A 26,765-nucleotide genomic window follows, 5' to 3' on the forward strand; every position below is an offset into this window, starting at 1 on the left:
AATAAATTAGTGAAAGGGGTGGTTTTTAAAGAATTTCTGAATTTTATGCATCTGTATACTTTCCCTCCATAGGGAATAATCGGGATTTCAGCAGCCCCATAACTCCACTTATGGGTCACCAGGGTGGCCCAGAGCGAGTGGCGGTGTAGTGCACATAGGTTGCTAACCACCCCGAAACCCACAAGCCCATAGGGCACTGGGTTTTGTTGTTTCTGAGGTGTTCTGATAGTAGATTCTCAGGTAGCAAATGAGACTCAGTGAAAGAGGAGAGCTGGTCTTGTGGTAGCAAGCATGACTTGTCCCCATAGCTAAGCAGGGTCTGCCCTGGTTGCATCTGAATGGGAGACTTGATGTGTGAGCACTGCAAGATCTTCCCCTCAGGGGATGAAGCCGCTCTGGGAAGAGCAGAAGGTTTCAAGTTCCCTCCCTGGCTTCTCCAAGATAGGGCTGAGAGAGATTCCTGCCTGCAACCTTGGAGAAGCCGCTGCCAGTCTGTGAAGACAATACTGAACTAGATAGACCAATGGTCTGACTCAGTATATGGCAGTTTCCTATGTTCCTAAATCTGGGTGGTAGCTTCCTTGAACCCATTGGACTCTACCACCCACCACAACTTGCTCTGGTTTTCCCTGGTGCCCCCCACATGGAGTAATAAGGTTGCTGAAGTCCCCATTATTCCCAAAGGGGAAAAGCTTAAAGACACACCAACTTCAAAAATGCATTCAAAATCATTCCATTGCCCAATTTCTTTGAAATTTGGTTGGTAGCTTCCACACATTGGGCACTACCACCCACCCCACTCTTTTGGTCCCAGAACCCTTTTTAAAAATCCAAATTGATTCAGAAAATTCGGGTACAAATAGAATCTGGGGTGATGGGGGGGTCACATTCAGACCCAAAACAAATTGGGGGTGTTTCAATTCAGGTACAAATAAAAACAAAAAATCGATTCTTGCACACCCCTACGAATCATACCTACTTTGGCCCTAATATTTCATGAGAGATCAAAATAGTGCTAATGCATGTGAGACATCATAGAATAAAGTGTTGATTCATAAGCTACTTTTAGCGTGTTTGGATACTAGTCCGTGCTGAAGCTTAAACAAAACAAAAAGCACAAGTCCCACATTTTTGTCAATTCAGATCACCAGCAAGCATGTGCAGAACTGAAGGACAAAAGTCCTCAGGCAAACATATTAATGTGAATGAGTCCACATATATGAAGAAGAAAATTGGTCACTTTGAGGCTTCAAAGTGGCATATTGGGTTCATTCTGGTTGGTTCTCTAGGTAAAAAGCAAAAGCATGTTTAATATGGGAAGCATTTTGATGTGTCAGCTGCTACTGAAAGAGGTGGAAATTCACAGAGGAAATCAAGGGTAAGATCTGGCCTTGTGGTCTTTAGGCACCAGATGTTGATGTTAGCATTCCTGCCATGCAATATCATTATTGAACAGCTCCAATCTTCATAAATTAGATACAACAGAATATGCAAAGTTACACAAATATAAGAATTGACTACTCAGCACTTCTTGTGAGCTTTTTGTTCAAGCAGTCTTTATCACTGTTAAAGTTCAACATAGTTCAAAGGTGCATTCATTTTGCACAGCTCACTGTGCAGACAAGAAAAATTACACTGAAAATTTCTCACTTTAAAAAAGCTCTTTTAATCTCTCAAGTGTACTTGATTTTCACATATTCTTCTAGACTGATTCTAAGCACTCTTACCTGGAAGCAAAATGCATTTGGCATCAGAGACTTAATTACAATGAAATGTGTGTAGGATTGCAATGAAAGTTGGGCTGCAATTTCACTGAGTTCAACAAGACTTACCCCCGAGTGTATACAAAACTGCAGCCCTTAGGCAGAGCTTCAAGTAAAAACCAAGTACTGTGCGCTGCAGGGAAATGCTTGACTAACAAGCAGAAGGTTACTGGTTCGAATACCTGCTGGTACTATATCGGGCAGCAGCGATATAGGAAGATGCTGAAAGGCATCACCTCATACTGTGTGGGAGGAGGCAATGGTAAACCCCAAAGAAAACAACAGGGTTCTGTGGGAGTAAGGAGCTGAAAGCGACTTGAAGGCATACTTTACCTTTACTGTAGCTATCAATAGACTACTTTTTCCTTTTAAATGTTATGTTTTGCATTTAATGTTAATGTTATCTGCATACTTGTAATTTATCTTTGGGTAAGATCAGATGTTTTCTGCCCTGAAATGCTTTGCAAAAACCAGAAAATCAGAATACTTATCACTGGTGGTTCCCAATAGCTAGTTATAGGTTTTGAGTTATCCTGGGGTTAGTTGCCCAAGTCAGAGTGAAACATTCTGATAAAGTTAGAATATATCTTCTGATACAGTTGAGAATGTGAATGGTTTGCCAGTGTGAAACTGGAGTAGCTATACCTGGGCTCCATTTATACTTACATACAAAAACCCATAATCTTCATTCCTTACAACACAACCAAATGTTGGTGTTTGCTGATTATTTAACCAAGTTCAAATGAGGCAGAATGAAGTGATTTGGTATATCCTAGTTGTGAGATAATCTGACATAGAGGTGAAACTAATTGAGCTGAACTGGGAGGAATCACTATACTGTTTAGCGTGTAGTGTAGGATAAAGAAAGCACATGGTGCCATGAATTTGAATGTAGCTTTCCTGATGTGTATGCCTATATGACTGGGTTGTACTGAGAACATCAACATACAGCCAAGGGATGAGCATCGATATACATATTTACCTCCATTAATTTTACATGTAGTTGTTGTTTTGGCAATGAGGCGGTTTATAAATGTAATAAATAAATAAATAAATAAATAATGTCAAGCTGATGGCCCTGGCTTATTTATTTTATTCATTCATTCATTCATTCATTCATTCCCCATCTCTCCTGTACACTACTGCTTGGCATGGGGATTCAATTCATCAATGTATACAGTGGGGATGTGTGAATAGATTTGACTTAAATCTGACCAATTGGTTCAAAGTTGAATTGAATCAGCCTGATTTGAATTGGAATGATATGAATCTATTTGACCTGCATGTGGGGAGGGAGGAGAACCTCCTTTCAGCCTTTTTAAAAAGGAGATGCAAGGGAAATTACCTTTACTGTGCAGAGTCTGCAGCTGGGGTAAGGGGAAGGTGGCTACCCGACCTACCATTCCCCTACAACCCTCCGGCCACTGCTTTGAAAAACAAGAGGTACAGATGTGCTTTTTAACCACTCCCGAGAGCAGTAACTACTGCAGAGCTTGCAGAGACAGGGAGGTGGTGACTCGACTAGGGATGTGCAAACCGGCTTGAGCTGGTTTAACATTGAACTTGGTTAGCTTGAGGGCTCACCCTTGAGCCAATCCAGATCCAGTTCAGCTTGAACTCAAGCTGAACACCGTCCCGACTGGTCCGGGGGTTCTAACATTATATATATAATGTATATATATAATATGTGTGTGTGTGTGTGTGTGTGTGTGTGTATAAACACCCCCCCACACACACATATACACACACATACATATGAAGAACTCATTGCCTCTGGGGGATGTGCTGCTGCTGCTGCGGGAGGTATCTCTGGTGGTTCCCCCTTCCCCCACCAGCCTCCCTTCAGTCTCAATCCGGCCCAGTTTGGGCAGTTTATGGACCATTTTTGGCTCATTCTAGGCCTCTTTGCGCTGGCAGCACCCATTTTGGAGGCTGCCGCGCACACGCACTGGCCATCTGCATGACCCAACCTGCCATCCCTACCTGCGGGCTGCCCACCGGCAAACTCCCAAAGGGCTAACCCTTTAAATGTCCTCTGTGCATACACAGGGAGGCCATTTGAGGGGATAACTTGGTGTTTATTCACTAGAACACTGGTGTTTTTGTGCAAAAACACCAGTGTTCTACCCAGTAGACCAGTACTCCAAGGTGGGAAATGCAGAGGGTTGGTCTTTCTGCCAACCCCAATTGGTAGACAAGCTCTCCCCAGAAAAAGTTACCGTTCTGAGGCCCAGGCTGAATTTGGGGTGATTTTCCTCAACCCCAAATCAGGCCCTTTATTTTGAAGGGAGATGTGATTTGAGGTTGAATCCTCAAATTGTCCCCAATTCAACCCAAATCGATTCTACATTGAATCAAATTGCACATCTCTACTGCTGATATCTGCTTTATTGGCTAGACAACCCTTAATTTCATAACCATTCTGCTCCTGCTTTGAAAACTGATCACTTGACTTTGCCTTTTTAGTCTACTTTCCTTAAAGAAAGTAAACTTATGAGATCACCATGTGTGTGCCTATGTCCCACGCATCAGCTTTGCAATGCCTGGACCAATATGAACCAAATTGGGTACCGTTTTAGGGGGACCTAGAGGACCCTTAACAGCAAAGTTTGTGATGATATTATCCGCCCGAATTCAAGATGGTGGATGTGTGAACATTTAAGGCTAAATGTTTAAGGTTAACTTGTGAGGATGGTAACTATCAATTAAGATTATAGTGAAAGTAGGCAGATTAGTTCTTACCAGAACTTGTTTCTAGTCAGTTTTACCTACACTATATACTTTCCTAAGCAGTATTATTGTCAGTTAAAGTAAACTGATCTAAGATTGAGCTTGTCTTGATAAATCAAGCAAAAATTCCTGCTCACATCTCCTGCAAACTGCTCAAGCTTTGCATTCCATTTCATGTTACTTGTGTTCCTAGCTCAAATATGGAACTGTAAATAGTCTACTTAGCTGTTTAGATTTAATAGAGTTCATCATTGACATTTAATGAACTCCTTAATGAACTCCTCTGCCCAAAAACTGAATATAAACAATACAGATTAGACTTTTCCAACATGGCAGAACAATGTTTCTATCTACAATTTAGTTTTAAAACATGTTAGATTCTATCGACATGTCACTTGTAACTATTTTTAAATTCAGACCTTAGGTTCTAAGGTCGTATTAAATGCTGTACCAGGAGCATGCTGTACACTACTTCACCAGCTCAGAATGATGTTGTCTTTTAAAATATATATTTCAAATTGTGACATTTTAATTCCTAATGTGCCATAGTGAAGATCTGTGATACTAAAACAGGCAACAGAGCAGCATCTGCAGAACTGGAATAGCCAGCTAGTTAATAGGCTGAATCAGTGGCAGCTGCTGCTTCTTGGGGTAGAGGAGAGGGGAGTGAGTCAGGGACCTTAGGTTGGACTAACCGTAGGCAGGTCCAACCCTAAAAAGAAGGGAATCACCAGCCCATGGTTTTCTCCATCTGTAAAGTTGTTTACTTAACCAAAATCTCCATCATCCACACCAACACTTGGCAGCTGGCTATTTAGTGCTAATTTAGTGCTAAATTCACCCCTTGGTTAGTGTGAGTAAAGGAATCCTGCCCTTAGAGTGGTTAATTTTAGGTGTCAGTGTGGAAAGTAGCAATGTCCTCCCTTCCTCTCTCTGAAATCCCCATGCCTTTTATTTCCCTCAGTATCTCCCTCCCTTCTATCATCATTGCCTCAATTTCCTTCCTCCTTGCAATCTTGGCCCTCTCCTCCTCGCTCCATGCAAGACAAGACTAAGATGATCAATTTTTGGTGGGGGGGGGGGGTTTGAATCTTGCATGTAGCACCTGCATTCACATGTTTCACACTGCTTGAAAACACCACAGTGTATTTGGCCACGCACAGAGCCCACTAGTTTCCTTTCTTCCCACCAATATGGACATGCATACCTTTTTCTTTTTTAAAAAAGCAAGCCTTATTGCTCCCTTTCTCAAAATATAAACATTTCTGGGATATGTCCTTGGGCTGCAATCCTATGGAGCTTTCCCAGACAACAGGCTTTAGCATGGGTTTTCTGTGAGGCTTTACTGTGAGTTCGAAGTTGCCAAAAAATAAAAAATAAAAAGCGGTGGTGGTGGTGATGCAAAAAGTGGATTTTTTTAAACCCCGGATATAATTTGGGCTACACAACGCATGATTAAAAACCCGAATTGTATGTGAAGTGCTCCCTGATAGCTCTCAGGAACTTCGGGGTAAATTTGGCCAATATGTGAATGCACACCATTTCAGAAGAAATGCGAACTAAAAGCCAGGTGTGAAAAACTTCATGCACACAGCAGTTACTTGGAAAAAGTCCCAATGAGTTCATCAAGGCTTTACTTGAAATAAGCTTTATAGAATGGGCTGCAGTTCTATGCAGCATTTACTTTAGAGAATCCTTTATCAGATTTGAAAATTAAGCCATATAAATCACAATCCTGTCCAAAGAACTTACATTGAGGACCTCTCCTTTTAATACTACTACTCACCAAAAACAAAAAAAGGGTCACACACAAAATAACCAACCAACAGCACACAAAAACTGGCATAAGGCCTAGAGAGTGGTGGAGCTACTTGACTACTTTGAAGTGGCCTGGTTTCCAAGCTGTACCTGTTAGGTTGCCTATGAAGAGAACAGAATAATCTCCAAATTCTTATAAATATAAATATAATTATAAATATAAATATATATCTGCATTAAAGACACACTCATTTCAAACAGGATAATTTTGAAGCTGTCAAATTAGTAATTTCAGTTAAAATGCCTTGTTTTATTTGGAAGCTATAGCCCCGCTCCTTGTCTTTCACCCTCAAGAGAGGTGAAAGAGACAGGAGCTAGCACGAGGCTTGGCTTAAAGTCCCAGAAGAAGAGAGAAGGTGGCTGCTACTTGCTTGTTAGTAAAAGCACTACCCAGAGGAAGTGCCAGTCCACCATACCTCCCACTTTCCCCCCCTTCTCTAGCTCTCTGAGTTTTGCCAAGATGTGCTAGTGGCATTTTAGAAAAGAAAAGAACTCCTAGAAAATGCTGGAGAAATCCAATGCCTCCTGAGGGCTTGGTTGGGGGGCTGAGTGAGGTGAAAAGAGCTGGCTTCCCTCTGGAGAAGGGGAGGCTAGAGAAAGGTAGCCAGGGCTCCTACCTGTTCTGAACTCCATTTGCTTGCAGACTGAGTGTTCCTATTTTGCATACAGATCTCCAGAGAGTGTGCTTAGCCTGCCTAGAAAACCCCTGGGAAATCAGATATCTGGGCTGGCCTTGTTTGCTGGCTATTGGTCAGAATAGGTACCTGTAAGCTATTCTGATTGGTTAGGGGCTGGGCTAGCCCCTGCCCACCCTTGGGGGGAGGGGTAAAGGAAGGCACACCCTGATGGCTACCAAGGCACTAAATATGCAATACTGGCAGTGACTAAGTATGATAACAGATCCCACTGAACACCCTAAGAGGGAGGAAATTGCTTTACAAACGAATTTAGAAAAAAGACCAAGAGCCAGTGCCATCTATTGGCAAGCAGTGAAAATGCAAAAGCAAGCAACGTTCAAGCACGATAGTCACAGAGGGAAAGAGGGAGGAAGAGATGGTATGTTTGCTGAGAGAATGGAGGGCTGGCAAGAATTTGGGGCTGCAGGGAGCGGGGCAATGCCCCCTCTGCCCCAAATGAGGAGCCTCCTCTGGGCTGGATCCAGCTTTGGAGCAACTTCATTCGGTCCTTGAAAACCCTCCCAAATTATAACCAAGATACGGTGAAATATTTGGTTCAGTGTTTCACTTCTCAGGAAAAGAGGCAATGACACTCCCATGTGTATTTCATATAAATGTTGTTTTGCTATATCATGGCAAAGAACCATCTGCCAATTCTGCAGATAATACTGACAGCACAGTTTAAGTGGCAGCCAGCTATGGGTCCCCTCCCAGTATGCACACACGAGATAAATTGTTATTTTTATCATTCAGCTTCCTTCAAAATATCTCAATGTTTTTCTAACCAGGAACCTAAATTCACCACAAAATCTCACCCTAAGCTTAATTTAGCAGCAATTAGAATGGAAAAGGAGGAAGCAAGTTGATTTTTTTTCTAAAGGCCCGAGTGCAAAAAAAAAAAAAAAAAAAAGTGAAAGAAAATTTGATCAAATATCATGCTGAATGCATTTTTATAGTTGTCAGTTTACTTCTTAAAATGATAAAAAGGGCAATTAATAGGGTTGCTTGCTATGAAGATTATGAGGATATTGCTCAAAGATGGTGTCTATACTCTGACATAGTTTAAGCCACCAATACAACCTGTAGCCACTATTATCTCTCAGTCAGTATCTATGACAATCCCCACACCTGCCCTACCTGTAGGGCAAATTAAAGTTATGCTAGTCCAAACAGGCAACGGATGTGAGCAGAGGGATTCTAGTGAATGAGCAGGATGAGAAGCATAGTGGCTGCATTTTCTCTTGGTTCCTCAGAGCATTAGAAGGCACAGAAGCTTGCCACAATCCAGCTAAGAGTTCAGCACACTGAGGCTGCAATCCTATACTCACTTACCTCCATTGAACATATTTATTGGGACTGGAATGTGCTGTTAAACCCATAGAAATCAAAACAGTTTAAGGGTGCTCAACGTTTTGCTTTATTGTAAACCGTTTCTAGGTGAGGTCTTGCAATCCTAGTGACAATCTCATTACAGATCTGTATTCAAGTAGTTTGCTCAAAAGTTACCAATGATAATGCAGTGTTGCAAAATCATAGGTTTGCTCATACTTTGCAAACCTAAACTCAGTCTCCATCCCAACACTAGTAAGATAATAGAGAACTTCAAACCTTGACCAGATTTCCACACTCAATTTTGAGAAACAAATCCCATGGAAATCATCTTATTCAAGTCAAGTCTTTATTTCAGTCTATGACCAGCATAACAGCAAAATAAACAAGAACTGGTCAGGGGTGTACTCATGTGTCACCTGGCACCATGGCAACACACGAGCAAAAATATGAGGTTAACGGAGCACTCGCTCCGCTAACGTCGTCTAAAGGGAGGGGTAATTAGGCAGGCTAGCCGCCTTGGGAGCACCGGGCTTGCCTGTGAGCCTGGTGGTTCCCACGATCCCTGGAAAGTGGGCTAAGCTCCCTTAGCCCACTTTTCAGTGATTGTGAGAATAGCTTCAGTGAGTAGAATAAGCTAAAAATTAAGACAATGAACAGAAACTATATAAAATTAATCAACACTAGGGAGAGAATGATACTGAGTATAAAGGTGGCAAGATATCAAAATGATGTGCCTGATACAGAATGGTGTTAAATCTCATACCATTTTGTGTTCTATACTATGTATGACAAAATAATATCCAACCAGTAGATGCAACATACATACACACAAGCGTTAAAATGTCTAATTAAACTCTGAATGAATTTTGCTAGCTATTAGGCAAAACATGGCCACATTATAGGATCTAAAGTCATTCTGATCTGTCAAAAGGAAATTAGGATTAAAAGGTCTGGATATGAGCTAATATATGGGGAGATAAACTTATGCCAAATGTCACAGTAGTACTGACAATACAAAAGTACACGAGCCATCGTTTCAATCTCACGGGAGCCACAGGGGCAGATACACTCTCCACTTGGAATTTTCCGATATCTTCCTTCCGTCACAGCTGTGTGCAAGGCATTGCATCGGGCCAATGTCAGAGCCCTGCGGTACTTTGGGAATCAGTCTTATTCATCTCCCTTGCCCCTTTTTGATGGCAAGAATGGCAAACCCCCTTTTTCTCCCCCAGAGTCAGCAGACCTCATTCTACTTATTTGATAAAATGCCTGCCAATTTTTGACGGAACTAGTGAGACAATAATAAGATCTCCTTTCCTTCACAAAACCATAGATACAGATCGCCCTTCAGTTCTATTGAGAGTCAATTTAACAAATGTCACCATGGAGACTGAAAACGTGCACGATATTCTCAAATCTGAAATGCTGCATAACCATTAATAAAGGAGCTTGCAAGGTGTTATTCACCAGACCCCTATGCAAAACTTTTGGTACCCATGAAACACACACGAATCCTGCTGGATAACTTTCCTAGCTAATGTAATGAGCGTGCAAACACACAAAAATGGATACGTGCCCCCTCAGCTTACGCAAGCATATAATGCTCAGCTATGGGGGGAGGGAGTGCACCAAGGGCAGCAACCTTGGCATCAGTTTTCTGTTCAAACAGAAAGAATTATTCCAGATAGTTGGTTCTGTTTTTAGAGATGAAAGGAAAGAATGGCATCAGAGAAAGAATTAGGAGCATGTTCACTTGAGAAGATAGGAAGGTTTCAGTAGTTTCAGCTTTGAGGGAAGTACTTTTCACAAAATACATAATAATTAACTCCTGTAATTCACTATAACAAGATATAGAGGCTATTCTCACATGCAGGCAAAACTGGGCTATGGAAGCCCAGCCCCGTTTTGCCTCTTCATGAGAACTGCCAGGTGCCATGTGGCTCATGGCAGCTGCACAGTGGCAAACCCACCTCCAGAGTCCACATTCCAGATGAGGTTAAGGGAGCAAGCGCTCCCTTAACCTAATTTTTCCAATTGTCTGCCAGCCCCAGCTGCTTGCAGCCGGGGCAGGGAAACCGCAGGGCTCCAAGCCAGCATCAGGGGGATCCCCATAATGCATCGCACACTTGCGTGGCTCATTATGGGAATTCTGGGGCGATGTGTCCCGGCTCTCGACCCTCCACGCTGCCCAAGGGGTCAGCTGCACTCTCCATGCCCAGCCCAGGAGTAGTAAGTAATGAGTTTATTGTTGTGACCACAGATCATAAGATACAAGAAGAAATACAACATACCAAGAAGTTATACTAGTTAGGCTAAGCTAAAACCAATGCTACATTTTAGAACATAGAAATTTCTTTCTGAGTTTAAAAGAAAGCATAGCAAAAATAGCTACTTAACAGCTGATGTGTGGAATCACATCTGCAAGAAGATAAGTCAAACATTCTACATCCAACACCTTAAGATGATCTATCTTTGGTGTTTTTCCCCTCATCTCATCATAAATAAGGCAATAGAGGATGTAGTGGATGCTGTCTTCCACTTGACCAGCACCTCAAGGACAAAGGCGCTGTTCCACTGGGGGCTTACTAAGCTCCACCACAGCTGCGGACAAGCCCAGTGAGGTTTCTTTTTTCCCTGCAAGAGGATGCCAGACCACCTGGAAACCCCCAGAGGACACCCAGGACGATGTGCCACCTCCCACCCACAAGTTGAGACCAGGTTCCCCCGATCTCCTGGCTTGGACTCTACCCTGGACTCTGTCCAGATTCACATACATGTGGAACTGAAGGAGGACTTACATACAATGGTGATGCCTTGCAGCTCGCGACTAACTCAGATGGACATTTATCTTCTTATGGCTGTCTTGACCTGCATGTATGTATGTATGTATGTATGTATGTATGTATGTATGTAACCTCCCGCCTTGGGAACGTGATCTATAACATATCTGCATGCTAAACAAACCATGCCAGCACAGCAGCTGACCACACCAGAAACTCCTGCTGACAACACCCCTGGAGGACCCCCTGGACCTGGAGAAGACCCTCCGCCATCAAGGACCCACGCCCAGAGGCTGCAATTGGCAGAAGAAGACTGGCACGACCCAGCCGGCCACACGCAAGGTGAGGCTGGAATCTGTCCCTCCCTTGGACCTTTTGGACATTCCTCTCACTGAACTCTTTTAACCAGACTCTACCCAAACCCGTAGGAACTTGCGTACAGTGCTATATTCTCTCTACCATTGCAATCACACATTTATTAGTACGCGGCCGTGTTTTATCGGGAAATTCTATTCACTGTTGCTTTTGTAAACCATATGTTAAACATTCTCTAATAAAAGTCGATCTCCCTTCAAGATATTCTGGAGGCATAGTCTGAAAACAAAAAGATGTAAAACGCCTTCCTCAGTGGAACACTGGTAATATTAACCAGATCCTTGTCCAACAGAGTCTAACTGAGCTGACGGACCTGGTTGCTGAGTTGTCATTGGAGTAGACCAGGTTGTTGTTGGTGGGGGACTTCAACGTCCCTTTCAGGACCGGGTTGTTGGAGCGGCTCAGGAGTTCATAGAGGCCATGACGACTATGGGCCTATCCCAAGTGGTTTCTGGATTGACGCATGATGCAGGTCACACGCTCGACTTGTTCTTTTGCTCTGATCAGGGTGGTGTTCCATGGGTGGGGGCTCCTGTTATCTCCCCACTGTTATGGACGGATCACCATCTGGTTAAGGTAAGACCTGCAGCCACAACCCACCTCTGTAGGGATGAAGGACTCATTAGGCTGGTCCACCCGAAAAGGTTATTGGATCCAACAGGATTCCAAGAAGCCTTGGAAGGGTTTCCAGCTGGCTCTGCTAGTGATTCTGTCGATGCTCTGGTGAAAACATGGAATAATGAACTTACTAGAGCGGTAAACACAATCGCACTTAAGCGTCCTCTCCGACCTGCTTTAAAGTCTTCCCCCATGGTATTCAGACAAACTGTGGGAGCTGAAGCAGCGAGGTAGATGACTAGAGTGCAAGTGGAGGAAGTCTCTGCACGAATCTGATAGATTGAAACACAGAGCTCATTTGAGGATTTATGCTTGGGCAGTGCAAAGAAGCGGTTCTCCTCTGCCCACATTGCTTCTGCAAATACCATCCTACCAATTTTTGGATGTCCAAACCGGTTCGAACCAGTTGGAATTTGAACCGAACCAGGGGGAGGTTCAAGCAAAACTAAAACCGAACCACCCCCTCCTGGTTCTAACCCGGTTCAAATTCGAACCGAACCGGGCAAACCGGTTTTGTGCACATCCCTACAAGTTAGCCCACTTGCATCTCAGAAGTTTATACATCTGCCATCTTGAATTGGGGTGAATGACATCATTAAAAACTACGCCACCGAGGTGTCCCTGAGTTTCACTCACTACTACTGTGCCTAATTTGGTTGAAAGCAGTTAGACGGTCCACAAGTTAGCCTCAAATGCATCTCAAATGTTCATGCATCCATGATCTTGGACTAGAGTGTATGACAGCAACACAAATTATGTCATTGGGACATCCCTATGTATCACTACAGCTGTGAACTTTTTTGGTTCAAATTTGTTAGGCAGTTCACAACTTAACCCACTTGCGCCTCAAAGGTTTATGTGCCCACTATCTTGAACTGGGTTGGATGACTATGTGTCCCTACAACTGTACCCCATTTGGCTTTGCAAAGTTGATGCGGGGGAGAGACACACGTACACACACATGGAATGCTAGGTGATCTCATAAGCCTACTGGAAAGTAGGCTAAAAAAGAAAGAAAGGGGCAGGGAAGAGAGAAGGAGGAAGCTATAACTAAACCAATAAGTGTTTGGAATATTCAGGGTGGGAGGAATGGTGGACAGCAGTTGAAAGGCCAACAGTCACTCAAAAAAGAGGAAGAGATATAAGGAGATTGAAGAAGAGGAAAGGAAGAGAGAGAAAGACAAGAGAAGACAGAAAGACAGAAAGAAACAAAGAGAAAACAGACCAGAGTGCAGTGAGCAACTGCAACAACACATCCATTTTTAGAAGAGTCAAGTATTTCAAACTTATTGTGATAACTTGGAGGCTGTGCTCATGAGTAGCATGGCTGCCTGTAAGAACTCAGCTCCCGGTAGCACCTCGGCAGTAAACCTGCCTAGGGAGGGAGCCTATCTCTTAAATAAGGTTAAGGGAGTGAGTGCTCCCTTAACCCCATTTACCTGATTATGTGCCAGCACCAGCTGCTTTCAGCCAGTGCTGAAGCACTGATGGGTCCTTGCCTGTTGCTGGTGGAATCCCCACAATACATCTCACACTCACACGGTGCATTGTGGGATCTCTGGGGGCTGGGATGCATCTTCCCAACATCTGGAGCTCAGCACTGCAAGCACACAGTACTGCTCGTCTGGGAGCATGGTTCATGCTCCCACCAGAAGAACTTGGGTCGTCTGGGAAGAAGGTGAGTTTAAAAGCCTCCCACGCCTTCCCCACCTACTCTCGGCGATCGTGAGAATTGCCCTTTGGTTTTAATGTACATTTTCCTGACCATTCCCCTGTTTCCTCTTATTAATGCCTTGCATGTTTTCTCTGATTTAATAAGTTAATTAGTAAATATATTTATTTATTTATGCTGCTGTTTGTATTTAGTTTGTTGTATAGAAACAATGGAAAATGATAAACGGGCAGCGCCTAGAATAATTATTTCTTCCACCCAAAGGAAAAAGAAACTCAGAACCCCCTTAATTAGGGGGAAATCCCTTGAGAAGGGCTACAGATTTGTTCTTATTAATTTGTATGTATTTTATCCTCTGTTGTTACAAACTGCTTGGGGACCGTTTTTTGATCAAGAAGCAAAGTATAATAAAATAAAATAAATTCATCTCTTTGCTGCTTTCACTCTGCAATCTGCCTCCCAACAGCTTTCCCCACCTGACATGGTAAAGATCCATCTGGGAGAAAACTTGTGTGTGGGTGGAATATACAGAAGGTAGGAAAGCGGAGGATAAAGGGAGGGTTAAGTACTCAGCACCACCACCACCTTTCTCTTGCAAATAAACCCAGCACACTATGACTTATTGCTTGAAGCAAAGAAGCAGCAGTCAAGGTTCCAGACCCCATAGAGGCTAGGCAGTTCTATGCTGCAAAGGTGGTCAGGCTGAGCGCTTGACATGGGTTCAGGGATGGGAAGAGGGGCACCTACAATCCCACCCCTTCATATCTGCAGAGGTCTAAGATACTCCGAGTCAAAAAATTCATGATTTAAACAGCTGAAGCTGGGTTTTCCTTCATGTAGTCGGGGTCTGTTCCCACGCAAGGGCAGCCAAGAGGGCTGAATCCCAGCTTGGGAGATTCCCTAAAGGACTGAAGGGGAAAGACTTCTGATCCTTTTCTGATAATTCCAAGTCTTGCTCTTCCCAGAGATTCTGGATAATGCCCATCTTGCGGCTCTGGGGCCCTAAAGGAGTGTTATCTTGCTCCTAACCTAACCAGGTTTCTTCAGGAGTCTGCTGGTAGTCCAGGTTTGTCTGGGGGTGCCTTAAGAGCCTGTTGTTCCTGCCACCTTTACCAAACCAGTAGTAGTGTAGTGTAGTGGTTAGATCCCGCACAGGTTGAATCAGGAAGGCCCCACTCTGAATGCATGTGTGCACACACTGCCTTGATATTGCCACCCAGAACAAAATTCATTCCGCACACAGATGAAAAAAAAATTGAGAGAACATTGGAACTGAGTTCAAATCCGCACTCAGCCAAGAAACTCACTGGGTGACTCTGAGCCAGTCACACATCTCTCAGCCTAACCTACCTCACAGGGTTGTTGTGAGGATAAACATAACCATGTACTCTGGGCTCCTTGGATGAAAAGCGGGATATAAATGTACAAACAAACAAACAAACCCTTCCTTAATGAATTTTTTCCCCATTCTGGTACCAACCGTGTTCTTGAGGCTAGGGCCACTCACCCTGGCATGGAGTGCCAGACTCTGATGTGGCCCTGGCACACGTTTCAACAGGAAGGGAGGTGGCTAGACTGGTGCTCCTGCTGGGCTTGTCCTGCACGGGCTTTACCTCTGCTCCTTCTTCTCTCCTACAGCAGTTGCTTTCTCCTCTATCTGTTACCCTTGCCTTCTTCCTAGTCTTTCGGTCATGAGGAACATATGAACACAGGAAGCTGCCTTCTATTAAGTGAGAGACATTTGGACCATCTAGCTCAGTAGTGTCTACAATGCCTGCCAATGGCTCTCCAAAGTTTCAGGCAGGAATCTTTCCCAGCCCGACCTGAGATGCCAGGGATTGAACCTGGGACCTTCTACACACAAAGCCAAAGCTATGCAACTGAGGAAGCGACAGAGCGACAGCAAACAAGTCGCTGCTGCCTGCCAGTGAGGATGACACAGATGAACCGTAGATGGTGAAGCAGCCAGAACAGCAGCAGCAGCAGCAGCAGTTAAAGAATGCACACAGTAAGGGGAGGCTGGCAAGGGAGAAGAGGGGCAGTGTCAGGGGGTGAGGTAAGAGGTAAGAGTAGTGTCCGTGCAGGGCCAGTGAGGTGGGGGTAGGATATGATTAAATAGATATAAAAGTTAAAGGGTCACACCTCTGCCTAAGGAGAGCCTCTGCTTGCTAGCAACCTTCAAAGAGGGTGACAGGTCTGAAAACCACAACCTCATCTTGACAATACCTTAAAATTGTTGTTTTTCAGCAGCAGCTGTTTCTGTGATGACATGCCAGATCATTATCCAAACCACAGCTCTGAGCAACTGCTGTCACTACTTATAATGCATGTTAGCTCTCAGGCAGTGTCATTTTTTTAGCTAACTCAGGGCTTGCTTAGACCTCGGGAGTAATTGTGTAACAAAGGCTTAATTGCAGAAAAATGTAGTATGTGTACATTACTGAATATACATCTCTTCTACATAAAAACAAAGGAGCATTCCCAAAAGCACTGCATATGGATAAGTTGAAGCTACTTATGCCTCAGCACAACTGCATAGAAACAGAAGATTCTTCTATTAATTTAAAATATCTGTTTAAAGTGGATTTTGGTGCTTTAAAGGAGCATGGTCTCCCTGAGTCTACTTATATCTAATACTAGGTATGTGCGAACTGGTTCAGGGGTTCGGTTCAGAGGTTTGATGGTTTGGGATTGAACCAAACCACACCCTTGGTTCCATCCAGACTGGAACCGAACACCGCCCCCGCCCCCCCCAGTTCGTGATTCTTAAAAAAAAAAAAAAAAAGTACCACCAGCCTTGGTAATCACCGCCACGGCCCGGTTTACTGTAGTTTTTGGCCCATTTGGGCCTCCGTAAGTAGGCACGGTGGCCATTTTGCCTGCGGCTGTGCATGCATAAATGGCTTCTGTGAGCCGGCATGGCCCAGGCAGAGGCCATTTGCTCATGCACAATGGCCATTTTTTTTAAAAAAAAATGGCTGTTGTGCATGCACAAATGGCCTCTGTGAGGCCCTGGGCCATGCCAGGCCTTGCAGAGGCCATTTGTGCATTTGCAGCTGCAGATAAATAGAGGCAAATAATTTTTTTAAAAAATCTAAAGAATATATATTCGCGAATTCCCCTGGACCAAAAAGAACCAGCAGGGTTTGAAGCGGGGCCGGGTCAGGTTCGAGTGCAGCTTGTACTCGAACCGAACCGGGCCAGCCGGTTCTGTGCACACCCCTATCTAATACTCATGTGTATAAAGCATATAGGTCCTTCATCTCACAATAAAACCAAATACGGAAGTGGATATGCATTTTTTAATTTTTAAAAAATGCAAATATATCAGGTGTCTATGCCTCATGAAGTATTCTGGTTGGCCCCAATTCACAGTCCCTTTACTTTCTCCTCACAGGAAGAGGGAAGGGCATACAGTATATGAACCTGAAACTCACAGCAGGTCAAGTACATCCCCCTGGAATATAACAATTGAGAAGTCTTTGCAATCCAGCCAAATTCTAACAGACTGCAACAAATAATATGTAATCCCATAATTACTTAACACAACAATCAATCACTGTGTTTTTTTGCAGAAGAGGCCTAATCATCACGATGCTTGTAAATAGCATAGTCATAGACCGAAAATAGTTTCAGTATTATTATGTCTACAGCAGGCCAGAAGAGCATTGTGGCCAAATGCAGCCCACCAGCCATGAATTGTGGCCTGCTGGGTGTTCTTATTTGAAGTTATTCACACAATTGTCCTGGGCAGGCAGAGAGGGCATGGGGGGGGGGCTGCCTTCACCTTACCTTCCCCCCAGATGACCAAGCAGATCCTCTTTGGCATGCCTCCTGCGCGCCCACATGGGCAGCCCTGCTCCATGCAGCTCCGTGAAGCATGGAGCAGGGCAGAGAGATCCGAGGCTGGGACTTGTTCCAGCCTCCAGGCATCCCTCAGTGCAACGCACAGCACATGTGTTGCACTGGGGATTCTTCCTTCAAACAGGCGTTTTATGTGCCTGTCTCTGTGACTCCTTGAGCTGCACACAGCCCAGGGAATCACATGATACTCAGTAACCGGGTTAAGGGTACAAGAGCACTCTTAACCTTGGTTAACAGGTGGGTTGATTAAGGGGCTTAGGCAGGCGGGGAGTGGAGGGAACCATGAGGATCCCGCCGCTTCTCACAACTAGCCTAACTCTGCCTGGGTCAGCCCAGGCAGGGTTAGGCTAGTCTTGAGAACAGCTTCTTTCTCTTCTAACAGCCCTAGGTAAGCTACAAAAAAGGAGCTATATTCTTTACTTGTTGAGCTGCCATGACAGTTGGTGGGCCATGTTTGACTTAATGGATTGTAAGTAGTGAAGGCCTGATCCACAATCAAAGCAAATATGAAAAGTAAGGAATATTACCTAATAAAGTGACTGACAGGTTTGGGTAAGCAGCAACTGTTTACTGTGGCTTACTGGAAAACTTTAGATCTCATTTTCCAGAGAGCTAAAACAAGGGGGAAGGCATAGCTGGATCTGATCACTGAATGATTAGTTTATTTATTATCTGTATAATAGCAAAATGTTCATCGCAACACGCAGATTGTACACAGAAGAAAGGCTTTAATATTGCAAGAACGCCAAGGAAACAAACACCCTAAGGAATCCTTGTCAGTAGTGTAATATATAGTTTACATTTTATTCTCTCAGGTTACCACAGAGGGCAACAGAGTGCACCCTACACACTTTTCCACTTATACTAGAAATTAGGCATTTCGTGCAGGCGGGGGGCGAGTAGGGATGTGTGAACTGGCTCGAGGACAAGACGGTTCACTATCAAACCGGGCGGACCAGTTCGATGGCTTGCTCTCGAGCCAAACAGGGCCTAGTTCAGTTTGGTTCGACTTCGAGCCGAACCACCCAGGCCAGCTCGGGAGTTCTATACGTTTAATTTTTTTAAAAAAATAAAAAACTTACAACCGGGTCCTGCGGCCTCCAAGTGGTGCTGCCATGGGAGGGAGGTGTCTCCAAAGGTGTCCCCCCCGGCTGGCCTTCCCCCGGTCTTTTTCGGGCCGTTTTTAGGCCTTGTCAGCCATCTCCTGGCTCACGGTGGCCATTTTGAAGGCCACCATGCATGCACACTGCCTATTTGTGTGCTCGCGCCCCTTGCAGACACCAGGTATGTGCCAATGCTGCATGCAGGCTGCTGTGAACGAGGAAGCAGCACCACACTTTCTTTTTGGCAATACAGTGCTGCGACTGGAATGGCAGCAGGGTTGCAGTGGAGTAAGTAAGCACCTCGTGCCTGTTCCTTAAAGCTACCGCTTCCCCCCCCACACACACACACATTTCAGCTGTGGCAATGCGAATCATTTCTGCACCTCAAATCAGAGGCATCAAAATGATTCATGCACATGCCTACTAGAAATCCAAAATGGAGGATTGAATAAAAGTTTGTTTGTTCTCAAGATCAAGTGGTGTCTGCCTGTGCCTGAAAGACCAGAACATAACAAGTAAGGGAGTGCATTTGTTTCAGGGTGAGGTAGGAGGCACATGCTCATCTTCCAACCTCACTTTTAGCCTCGGTTAAAAAGCAGAGCTGCCCAATGAAGAAATGGTGGGATCGGGAGTGATCCCAGCACTTCACATGACCAGTCCTAACTGGGGCAGCCTGTCCTACTCCCATAGGGCTGGTCATGTGGATGACCTTATAATGTTGAATCTGTCCTGTAAAACACACAATAACTTCAAGTATCATTTATTTATCTTTTCAGTCACCAAAGTCAACATGAAACAAACCACACTAACAGGTGTGAGGTAAGTTACTGTAACAGGAAGAGAGAAAACATAAACAGGCATCGCAAAAAGCTTTATGACTGATGGGAAATAGCATGAACACATAGCTGTCTGAGCACTTACAGTACTAGTTGCTTTACACACTTCTCAGGTCTCCAATCAGTATATCTACATTGTTTGAAATATGTTTTATTACTTATGCCTAGTTTTGTATTGGACTGAAGTTTCTTTCTGTTACTTAATATGATAAATGTCCTTTAAAATTTCACATCATTCACTTCACTTTCTGTGTGGAAACAGGTAAAACAGGATTACTCTCAGTTATGGGTATGCACGGACTGGTTCACGGCTGAACTGGTCGTCCATTAACTAGGCCGAATCAAGCAGTTTGATCACAAACCACTTTAAATTGGCTCACGCTGGTTTGTCCGTTTGACTGGCCAAGCCGGTCAGTCTGACCAAACCGGTTCATGAAGTGGCGGTTTGGTCTGAATTCGGACCGAACCACCGCCAACAGTCCATGCACATCTCTACCCATGGTGTAATGCAATTTTAAAAAGTGACCCAAGAGATTTAAAAGATTGCCGGAGTCTTTTAAGAACTTGAAAAGATTAGAGAAGTATAATGATCAAGAACAATAGCTAGTGGTTCGATTATTTCCAGCTAAGGGACTTTATAGCACTCACTTTAGGAATATTTTAAAAATTATTTGTATTGAAACAGTTACCGAACTGATTAAAGGTTAAACCTGTTAATGTACAGGCTTAAAGTAAATTGGAAGTGATCCTTTTAAGATCCTGATCAGATGTGGGGTCCCCGTCAGCTTGCCATTGGGGCATTGCACAAATTAAGGAGAGGAGATCTAGTCTTGTGGTAGCAAGCATGACTTGTCCCCTTAGCTAAGCAGGGTCTATGTGGTTGCATATGAATGGGAGACTTGATGTGTGAGCACTGCAAGATATTCCCCTCGGGATGAAGCCGCTCTGGGAAGAGCAGAAGGTTTCAGGTTCCCTCTCTGGCTTCTCCAAGGTAGGGCTGAGGATCCGTTTACCTGATTGTGTGTTGCCACGCCATGGTGACTCATGAGGAGACCCCTGACAGTGAGGCAACAAAAAGCCTCCTGGCATCAGGGGGCTCCCCAGAATGCCCCATGCACTCACATGGGGCATTCTGGGACTACTGGGGGCTAGGGGCCCCCTGATCCCCACCACCCCAACTGGCTCCATGCTGGAGCCGGTAATCATGTGGGCGGCCGATCTGGCTGCCCAGGGCTAGACACCTGATCGTCTGCAGAGAGAGTGGGTCAAGCCCGCTCTGCCTGTGAAACCCATTACAGCTCCCCACACTGAGGAGATTCTCATGATCAGCAAAAAGCGGGCTAAGGGAGCCTAGCCCGCTTTTTGCTGATCGTCTGCTGCCATGGGAGCCACACGGCTCCCAGCAGCAAACCCTCCAAATTCCACTCCGCTAACCCAGGATTTTTTTTTTGGTTGTGTATCGCTGTGGCTCCACGCCACAGCAACACTGAGGAGATCCCAGGCCAGGAGGCTGCAAGCAGCCTCCCGGGCTCAGGGGTCTCTCCAGCGTGCCCTGCGCGTTTGCACGGGGCATCCTGGAACTTCTGGGGGCCATGCAGTCCCTGATCCCCGCAGCTCCCACTGGCTCTGTGAAGGAGCCGGCAGTCATGTGGGCGGCCAATCTGGCTGCCCAGGACTGCAGCATTGCTCGTCTGTGGGGAGAGCAGGCTGAGCCTGCTCTCCCCACAAACCTCATTTTGGCAAGTCTCACCGATTATGAGACTCACCTCACTGCTTGTGTGGAGAGCCTCATAGCCTTTGATAGAGATGAAACCAAGATATACAGGTTCAAAGTTTTCTCCCATCTCCACTGTAGGACAGAGTAACTTATATTTTCCATTTTTAAGTAACTGACCTACTTAAATTACAATAGCGTAGATTCCAATATGAAACTAGAGACTCAAGATTCAATGAAATGTATGTTATGAATTCTGGCCAACATTGTGTACTGTATGCAGTCACATACTGCTAGGATAAAAAAGGGAACTGTCAATCATTACAGTTCAAGATACAATCTAATCACTTACAAAACTGGATAGTAATGGTGTTTACTGTACAGTTGTCCAGGCAAGGGTTAGATTTTTTAAAAAATTTAGAAGCAAAGCATTTAATGCAGTGCCTAGCATGCCAGTGTACTGTACATGGCAATGAGCAGTAGGCAACAAGCAATCTCATGAAAACAGAAGGACACACAAACACCTACATACCTATGCATCTAAATTTAGCAGGGCATGCTGAGAAATGCTTTGACTATGCAGGCAGGTTTGGCACCTACATTTCTAGTCATTTGCTGTGGGGAAAATTATGGAAGGGGTGGGGGAAGGGAAAAAATAATGATGTTGTTCTGTTCAGCGACTAATTTTAGCAGAGGGCCAATATGAAGTGGTGATGGGCCTGGTTTTACCCTACTCCTCTAAATAGTCATATATAGCAGTACAAGCAATTTTTATGAAGCTGAAAAACCGTATGTGTGTTATAGAAAATGCCCTGAACACCATACTACAAAACTGAACAAAAAATCTCAATGGTGCTTCAACCAAAATGGCCACTACTTTGCACAGGTATCACATATTAATTATATATAATATTATGCCTATATATGGTTGTATTATATATTTTGGTTTTAAAATGTCATATTCATTGTTCAAGAAAACAAAAAGGCTAAACACTGCTCTAATTCTGAATGCAATGAAACAACAAATAAATGTTGTATGAAAGAAGAAAATTCACAAATGGTGATTCTCATGCATACAAACTATTGCTTGATATATCCAAGCGAAGAACGGTGATCAAGGGCTTTAGAATATGCAGCTCCATTATATTAACCCAGTGTGGAAAATGGGCAGAAAAGGGAGAAAAGCATTTCACCTAGATTTATCATTAAGCTCAGTCAGTTGTTTTTGTTTTAATATTTATTGGGCTATTCCAAATGACCCATTCAGGCCATCACAGAGGAAGAACATATTCAGACTTACTTTCTCAGAACTGCAATTTCATTCTCAATACTGCTTTCCTTCCCTTTCAGGGCTTTCTTTGGGATGCACTTGACTGCAAATAGTTTTCCAGTAGCTCGGTCTTCAGCCAAAACTACTTCCGAAAATGCACCACTGAAAAAAAGAAAGCAAGCAAAAAATGTATTTGATATTGTATCCTCTTGAGAGCAGTTATTCTGCAACGGAATTAGACAGTGCTTATTATTAACAACATCTTTCATATACTTATGGCATGACCCTTTGGTCTGCCAGGCAAGAATGAAAACAAATGGATGAAATCATATACAAGGGCTCTTGAACCCAAACAATGGCATGAGTTTTCACATTACACCAGTGCAGCAAAATGCCTAGGATGTTGCACTGGTTCACCATAAAAAAGACAAACCACTGCACAAGTTAAATGTGTATACAGGAGCATGGCTGCGAGCAGAGGAATACTGAGCACAATCAAGAACAGAATATTGACAAGCTTGTACCATAGCCGGTCCTGGTGTCGCTGCCATAGAATCCAGCTAAAATTGACTTTAATTTTCCTTAGAAGCAATGCTTATATTTATATGCACAGGGAGCAATCCAGAGAGGGAATGGACATATTTTAGCCCTGTTTTTTTTAAAATCAGAGAGATTTAATACACAAAAACCTGATTCTAAATATGTCTGTACAATAGAAGTTAGTCTGACTGATTTTAGTGGGAGTTAGGGTGGAACTACACATCATGGAGACAGACATGTCTTCAGCTGCTGACTGCAATCAAACAACAAAAGAGCAGCAAAGTGGAACGGAGGAGGAGGGCACTACCACTCCTGCATTTATTGCTATCCCCACCCACTCACCCCTGCAAGTGGGGGAGAACTTGTTTTGAATCTGACAGGATGCGGCATGTGCCCATTTGAAGACTTATGCGGTGGCGGTGCGTGCAGCAAAAAATAAAAAAATAAAAAATTTTGGTCTGCGTGCATTGTGGCTGCAGGTTCACGCTCAGCAGAGCTATCACGGGTTGTAAGGAGTTTAGTTTCTGCTCCTTCTACTTCAAATCAGTCCCTGGGGTTGTTCTGCTGTGACACTTTTAATGGGTTCTTTGCAAACAAGATCTCCTGTATTCAGGCCAACTTGGACTCCACTATTTCTGCAAGGTCTACGGAGGAAGTGTCCAGCAATCCTTCTTGCAGTATTAAGTTGGATCAGTTTCAATCTGTGACTCCTGGGGATGTGGACAAGCTGCTTGGTGGGGTACAGCCTACCACTTGTTCTCTGGATCCTTGTCCGACTTGGCTGCTTCTATCTAGCAGGGAGATTGTTGGAGGTGGCCTAGTTAATATCATAAATGCATTGCTGAGGGATGATAGGGTGCCTCCTTGTCTGAAGAAGGCAATGGTTAGACCGCTCCTAAAGAAGCCTTCCCTAGACCCTTTCACGATGGATAGTTACAGACCAATCTCCAATCTCCCTTGGTTGGGCAAGGTGATTGAGAGGATAGTGGCCAACCACCTCCAGGCAGTTTGGAAGAAAACTGATTATCTAGACCCATTTCAAACTGGCTTTAGAGCTGGCTATGGGGTTGAGACAGCCTTGGTCGGCCTGATGGATGACCTTTACCGGGGAACTGACAGAGGGAGTGTGACTCTGCTGGTTCTTCTGAATCTCTCGGCAACATTTGATACCATCGACCATGGTATCCTTCTGGATTGCCTGGGGGAGTTGGGGATAAGGGGCACTGCTTTGCAGTGGTTCCGCTCCTCTCTCTCGGTTAGATTACAGATCGTGGAACTTGGTGACAGTTGTTCCTCAAAATGGGAGCTGTTATATGGAGTCCCTAAGGGCTCCATTCTGTCACCAATGCTTTTCAATATCTACATGAAACCGCTGGTTGAGGTCATCAGGAGATTTGGTGCTGGGTGTATTCATCACTGAGGGAGGGTAGGGTGCCTCCACGTTTGAAGGAGGCAATAGTTAGACATCTTTTAAAGAAGCCTTCCCTGGATCCCTCAGCGGTGGATCATTATAGGCCAATCTCCAATCTCCCTTGGTTGGGCAAAGTGTTCGAGAGGGTGTTGGCCAACCAACTCCAGGTGGTTTTGGAGGAAACTGATTATCTAGACCCATTTCAAACTGGCTTTAGGGGTTGATACAGCCTTAGCAGGCCTGGTGGATGACTTTTACTGGGGAATCAGCAGAGGGAGTGTTACTCTGTTGGTTCTCTTGGATCTCTCAGTGGCGTTCGATACCATCTACCATGGTATCCTTCTGGGTTGCCTGGGGGAGTTGGGGATAGGAGGCACTGATTTGCAGTGGTTCTGTTCCTATCTCTCAGGTAGATTACAGATGGTGGAGCTTGGTGACAATTGCTCCTCAAAATGGAATCTGTTATATGGGGTCCCCCAGGGCTCCATTCTGCCACCAATGCTTTTTAATATTTACATGAAACCACTGGGTGAGGTCATCAGGAGTTTTGGTGCTGGGTGTTATCAGTATGCTGATGATACCCAAATCTACTTCTCTTTTTCATCTGCATCATCAGGAAATTGTGTTCATTCCCTAAATGCCTGCCTACAGGCAGTAATGGGCTGGATGAGGGATAACAAATTGAAACTGAATCCAAGCAAGACAGAGGTACTAATTGTAGGGGCTCAGAATCTGACGGGTGAGTTAGATCTTTGTGTGCTGGATGGGGTTACACTCCCCCAGAAGGAGCAGGTGCACAGCTTGGGAGTACTCCTGGACTCAGGCCTCACCCTGGTATCTCAGGTGGAGGCCATGGCCAGGAATGCTTTCTATCAGCTTCAGCTGATTCGACAGCTGCGCCCATTCCTTGAAGAGGATGACCTTAAAAGAGTGGTGCATCAACTGGTAACTTCCAGGCTTGACTACTGCAATGAGCTCTACGTGGGGCTGCTTTTGTACGTAGTTCGGAAACTTCAATTAGTTCAAAATGCGGCAGCCAGATTGGTCTCTGGGGCAACCCTTTCTTTCCATAGCCCAGGAGCATAGCATTCCATAGCCCAGGAGCAGCTACAGAGAAGGCCTGCCTTTCTTGAAACAGTTACACTGGCTGCCAATACGTTTCCAGGCATAATACAAAGTGCTGGTTATTACCTTTAAAGCCCAGAACAGCTTAGGTCCGAGTTATCTTAGAGAACGCATTCTTCTGCATGATCCCCACCACACGTTAATGTCATCTGAGGAGGTCTGTCTCCAGTTACCACCAGTTCGTCTGGTGGCAACTCAGAGGCAGGCCTTCTCTGTAGCTGCTCCTGGGCTATGGAATGCACTCCCAGCAGAAATCCATAATTTGAGTTCATTATTGTCTTTCAGGAGAGCCCTTAAAACCTATCTGTTTGGCCTGGACTTCCAGGGTTTTTAAATTGTTGTAAACTGTTTTAATTGTTTTTTGTTTGCCTTGGTTTTCCAGGGTTTTTAACTGTTTGAATGTTTAATTGGTTTTATTCTGTTTTTATAGTATTGATTTTAATTGTTAACTGGTTTTAATTGTTTTTATTCTGTCCTGAACCATTTTTGGAAGGGTGGCATATAAATCAATCAGTCAATCAATCAATCAATCAATCAATCAAACCTATGTTAGTTGTTTATAGTGCATGGGCAGTCTGAAATTAAAGAACTGGTTCTTTTCCCACATGACATTTTCACATTACAAAAACTTCCCTGGAGGAGACTTTTGTCACAGATGGTAATTTCAGTGTGAGACTCTCAGATGTATACCTTATCCTGTGATTGGACAAAATAACTGTCATTTTAATTTTAGTTACATATGTGGAAGTGATCCATAGCCCCTCCCATAACCCTGTTTTGTTTTGTTTCTTAAATCTCAATTTGTATCAATATGTCATTAAGTAGCAAACAATGTCTTGACACTCCTTTCTCAAACCTATTTGTGGCAGCCTCTAAGGGATTTTCCTTTCAGAACTAAGCTCTTCCGTTCATGATTCATGCTATTCTAGTGACACAAAAAGTTTTCAATCTCACAATTGCTTCCTTGGAAGTGTTTATCTTGGATGAATCATCAAGTGAGCATGTGACTGAATCAGGGAAGAGAACAAGAATAGGAGCAGTAATTAGGCAAAATAACTATTCTATTTGCATGGGCATGAACTGTAGATTGTTCATCTGAATTTGTTGTCAAGACTATAAGTCATAACACATAATACA

At 44.1% G+C, this 26,765-nt stretch overlaps 1 protein-coding gene across 3 annotated transcripts in view; it reads right to left on the minus strand.

The window, feature by feature from the left end:
* CAMK1D (calcium/calmodulin dependent protein kinase ID) overlaps nucleotides 1-26,765 on the minus strand; it is a 322,158-nt gene that overhangs the window by 147,706 nt on the left and 147,687 nt on the right. For all 3 annotated transcript variants that reach the window (XM_053253950.1, XM_053253951.1, XM_053253952.1), the window contains exon 2: nucleotides 22,583-22,714. In XM_053253950.1, coding sequence (XP_053109925.1) covers nucleotides 22,583-22,714 — 132 coding nt within the window. The remainder of the gene's footprint in view (nucleotides 1-22,582; nucleotides 22,715-26,765) is intronic.

The sequence above is a fragment of the Hemicordylus capensis genome, chromosome 5 (assembly GCF_027244095.1).
Source record: "Hemicordylus capensis ecotype Gifberg chromosome 5, rHemCap1.1.pri, whole genome shotgun sequence".
Classification (NCBI taxonomy): Eukaryota; Metazoa; Chordata; class Lepidosauria; order Squamata; family Cordylidae; genus Hemicordylus; species Hemicordylus capensis.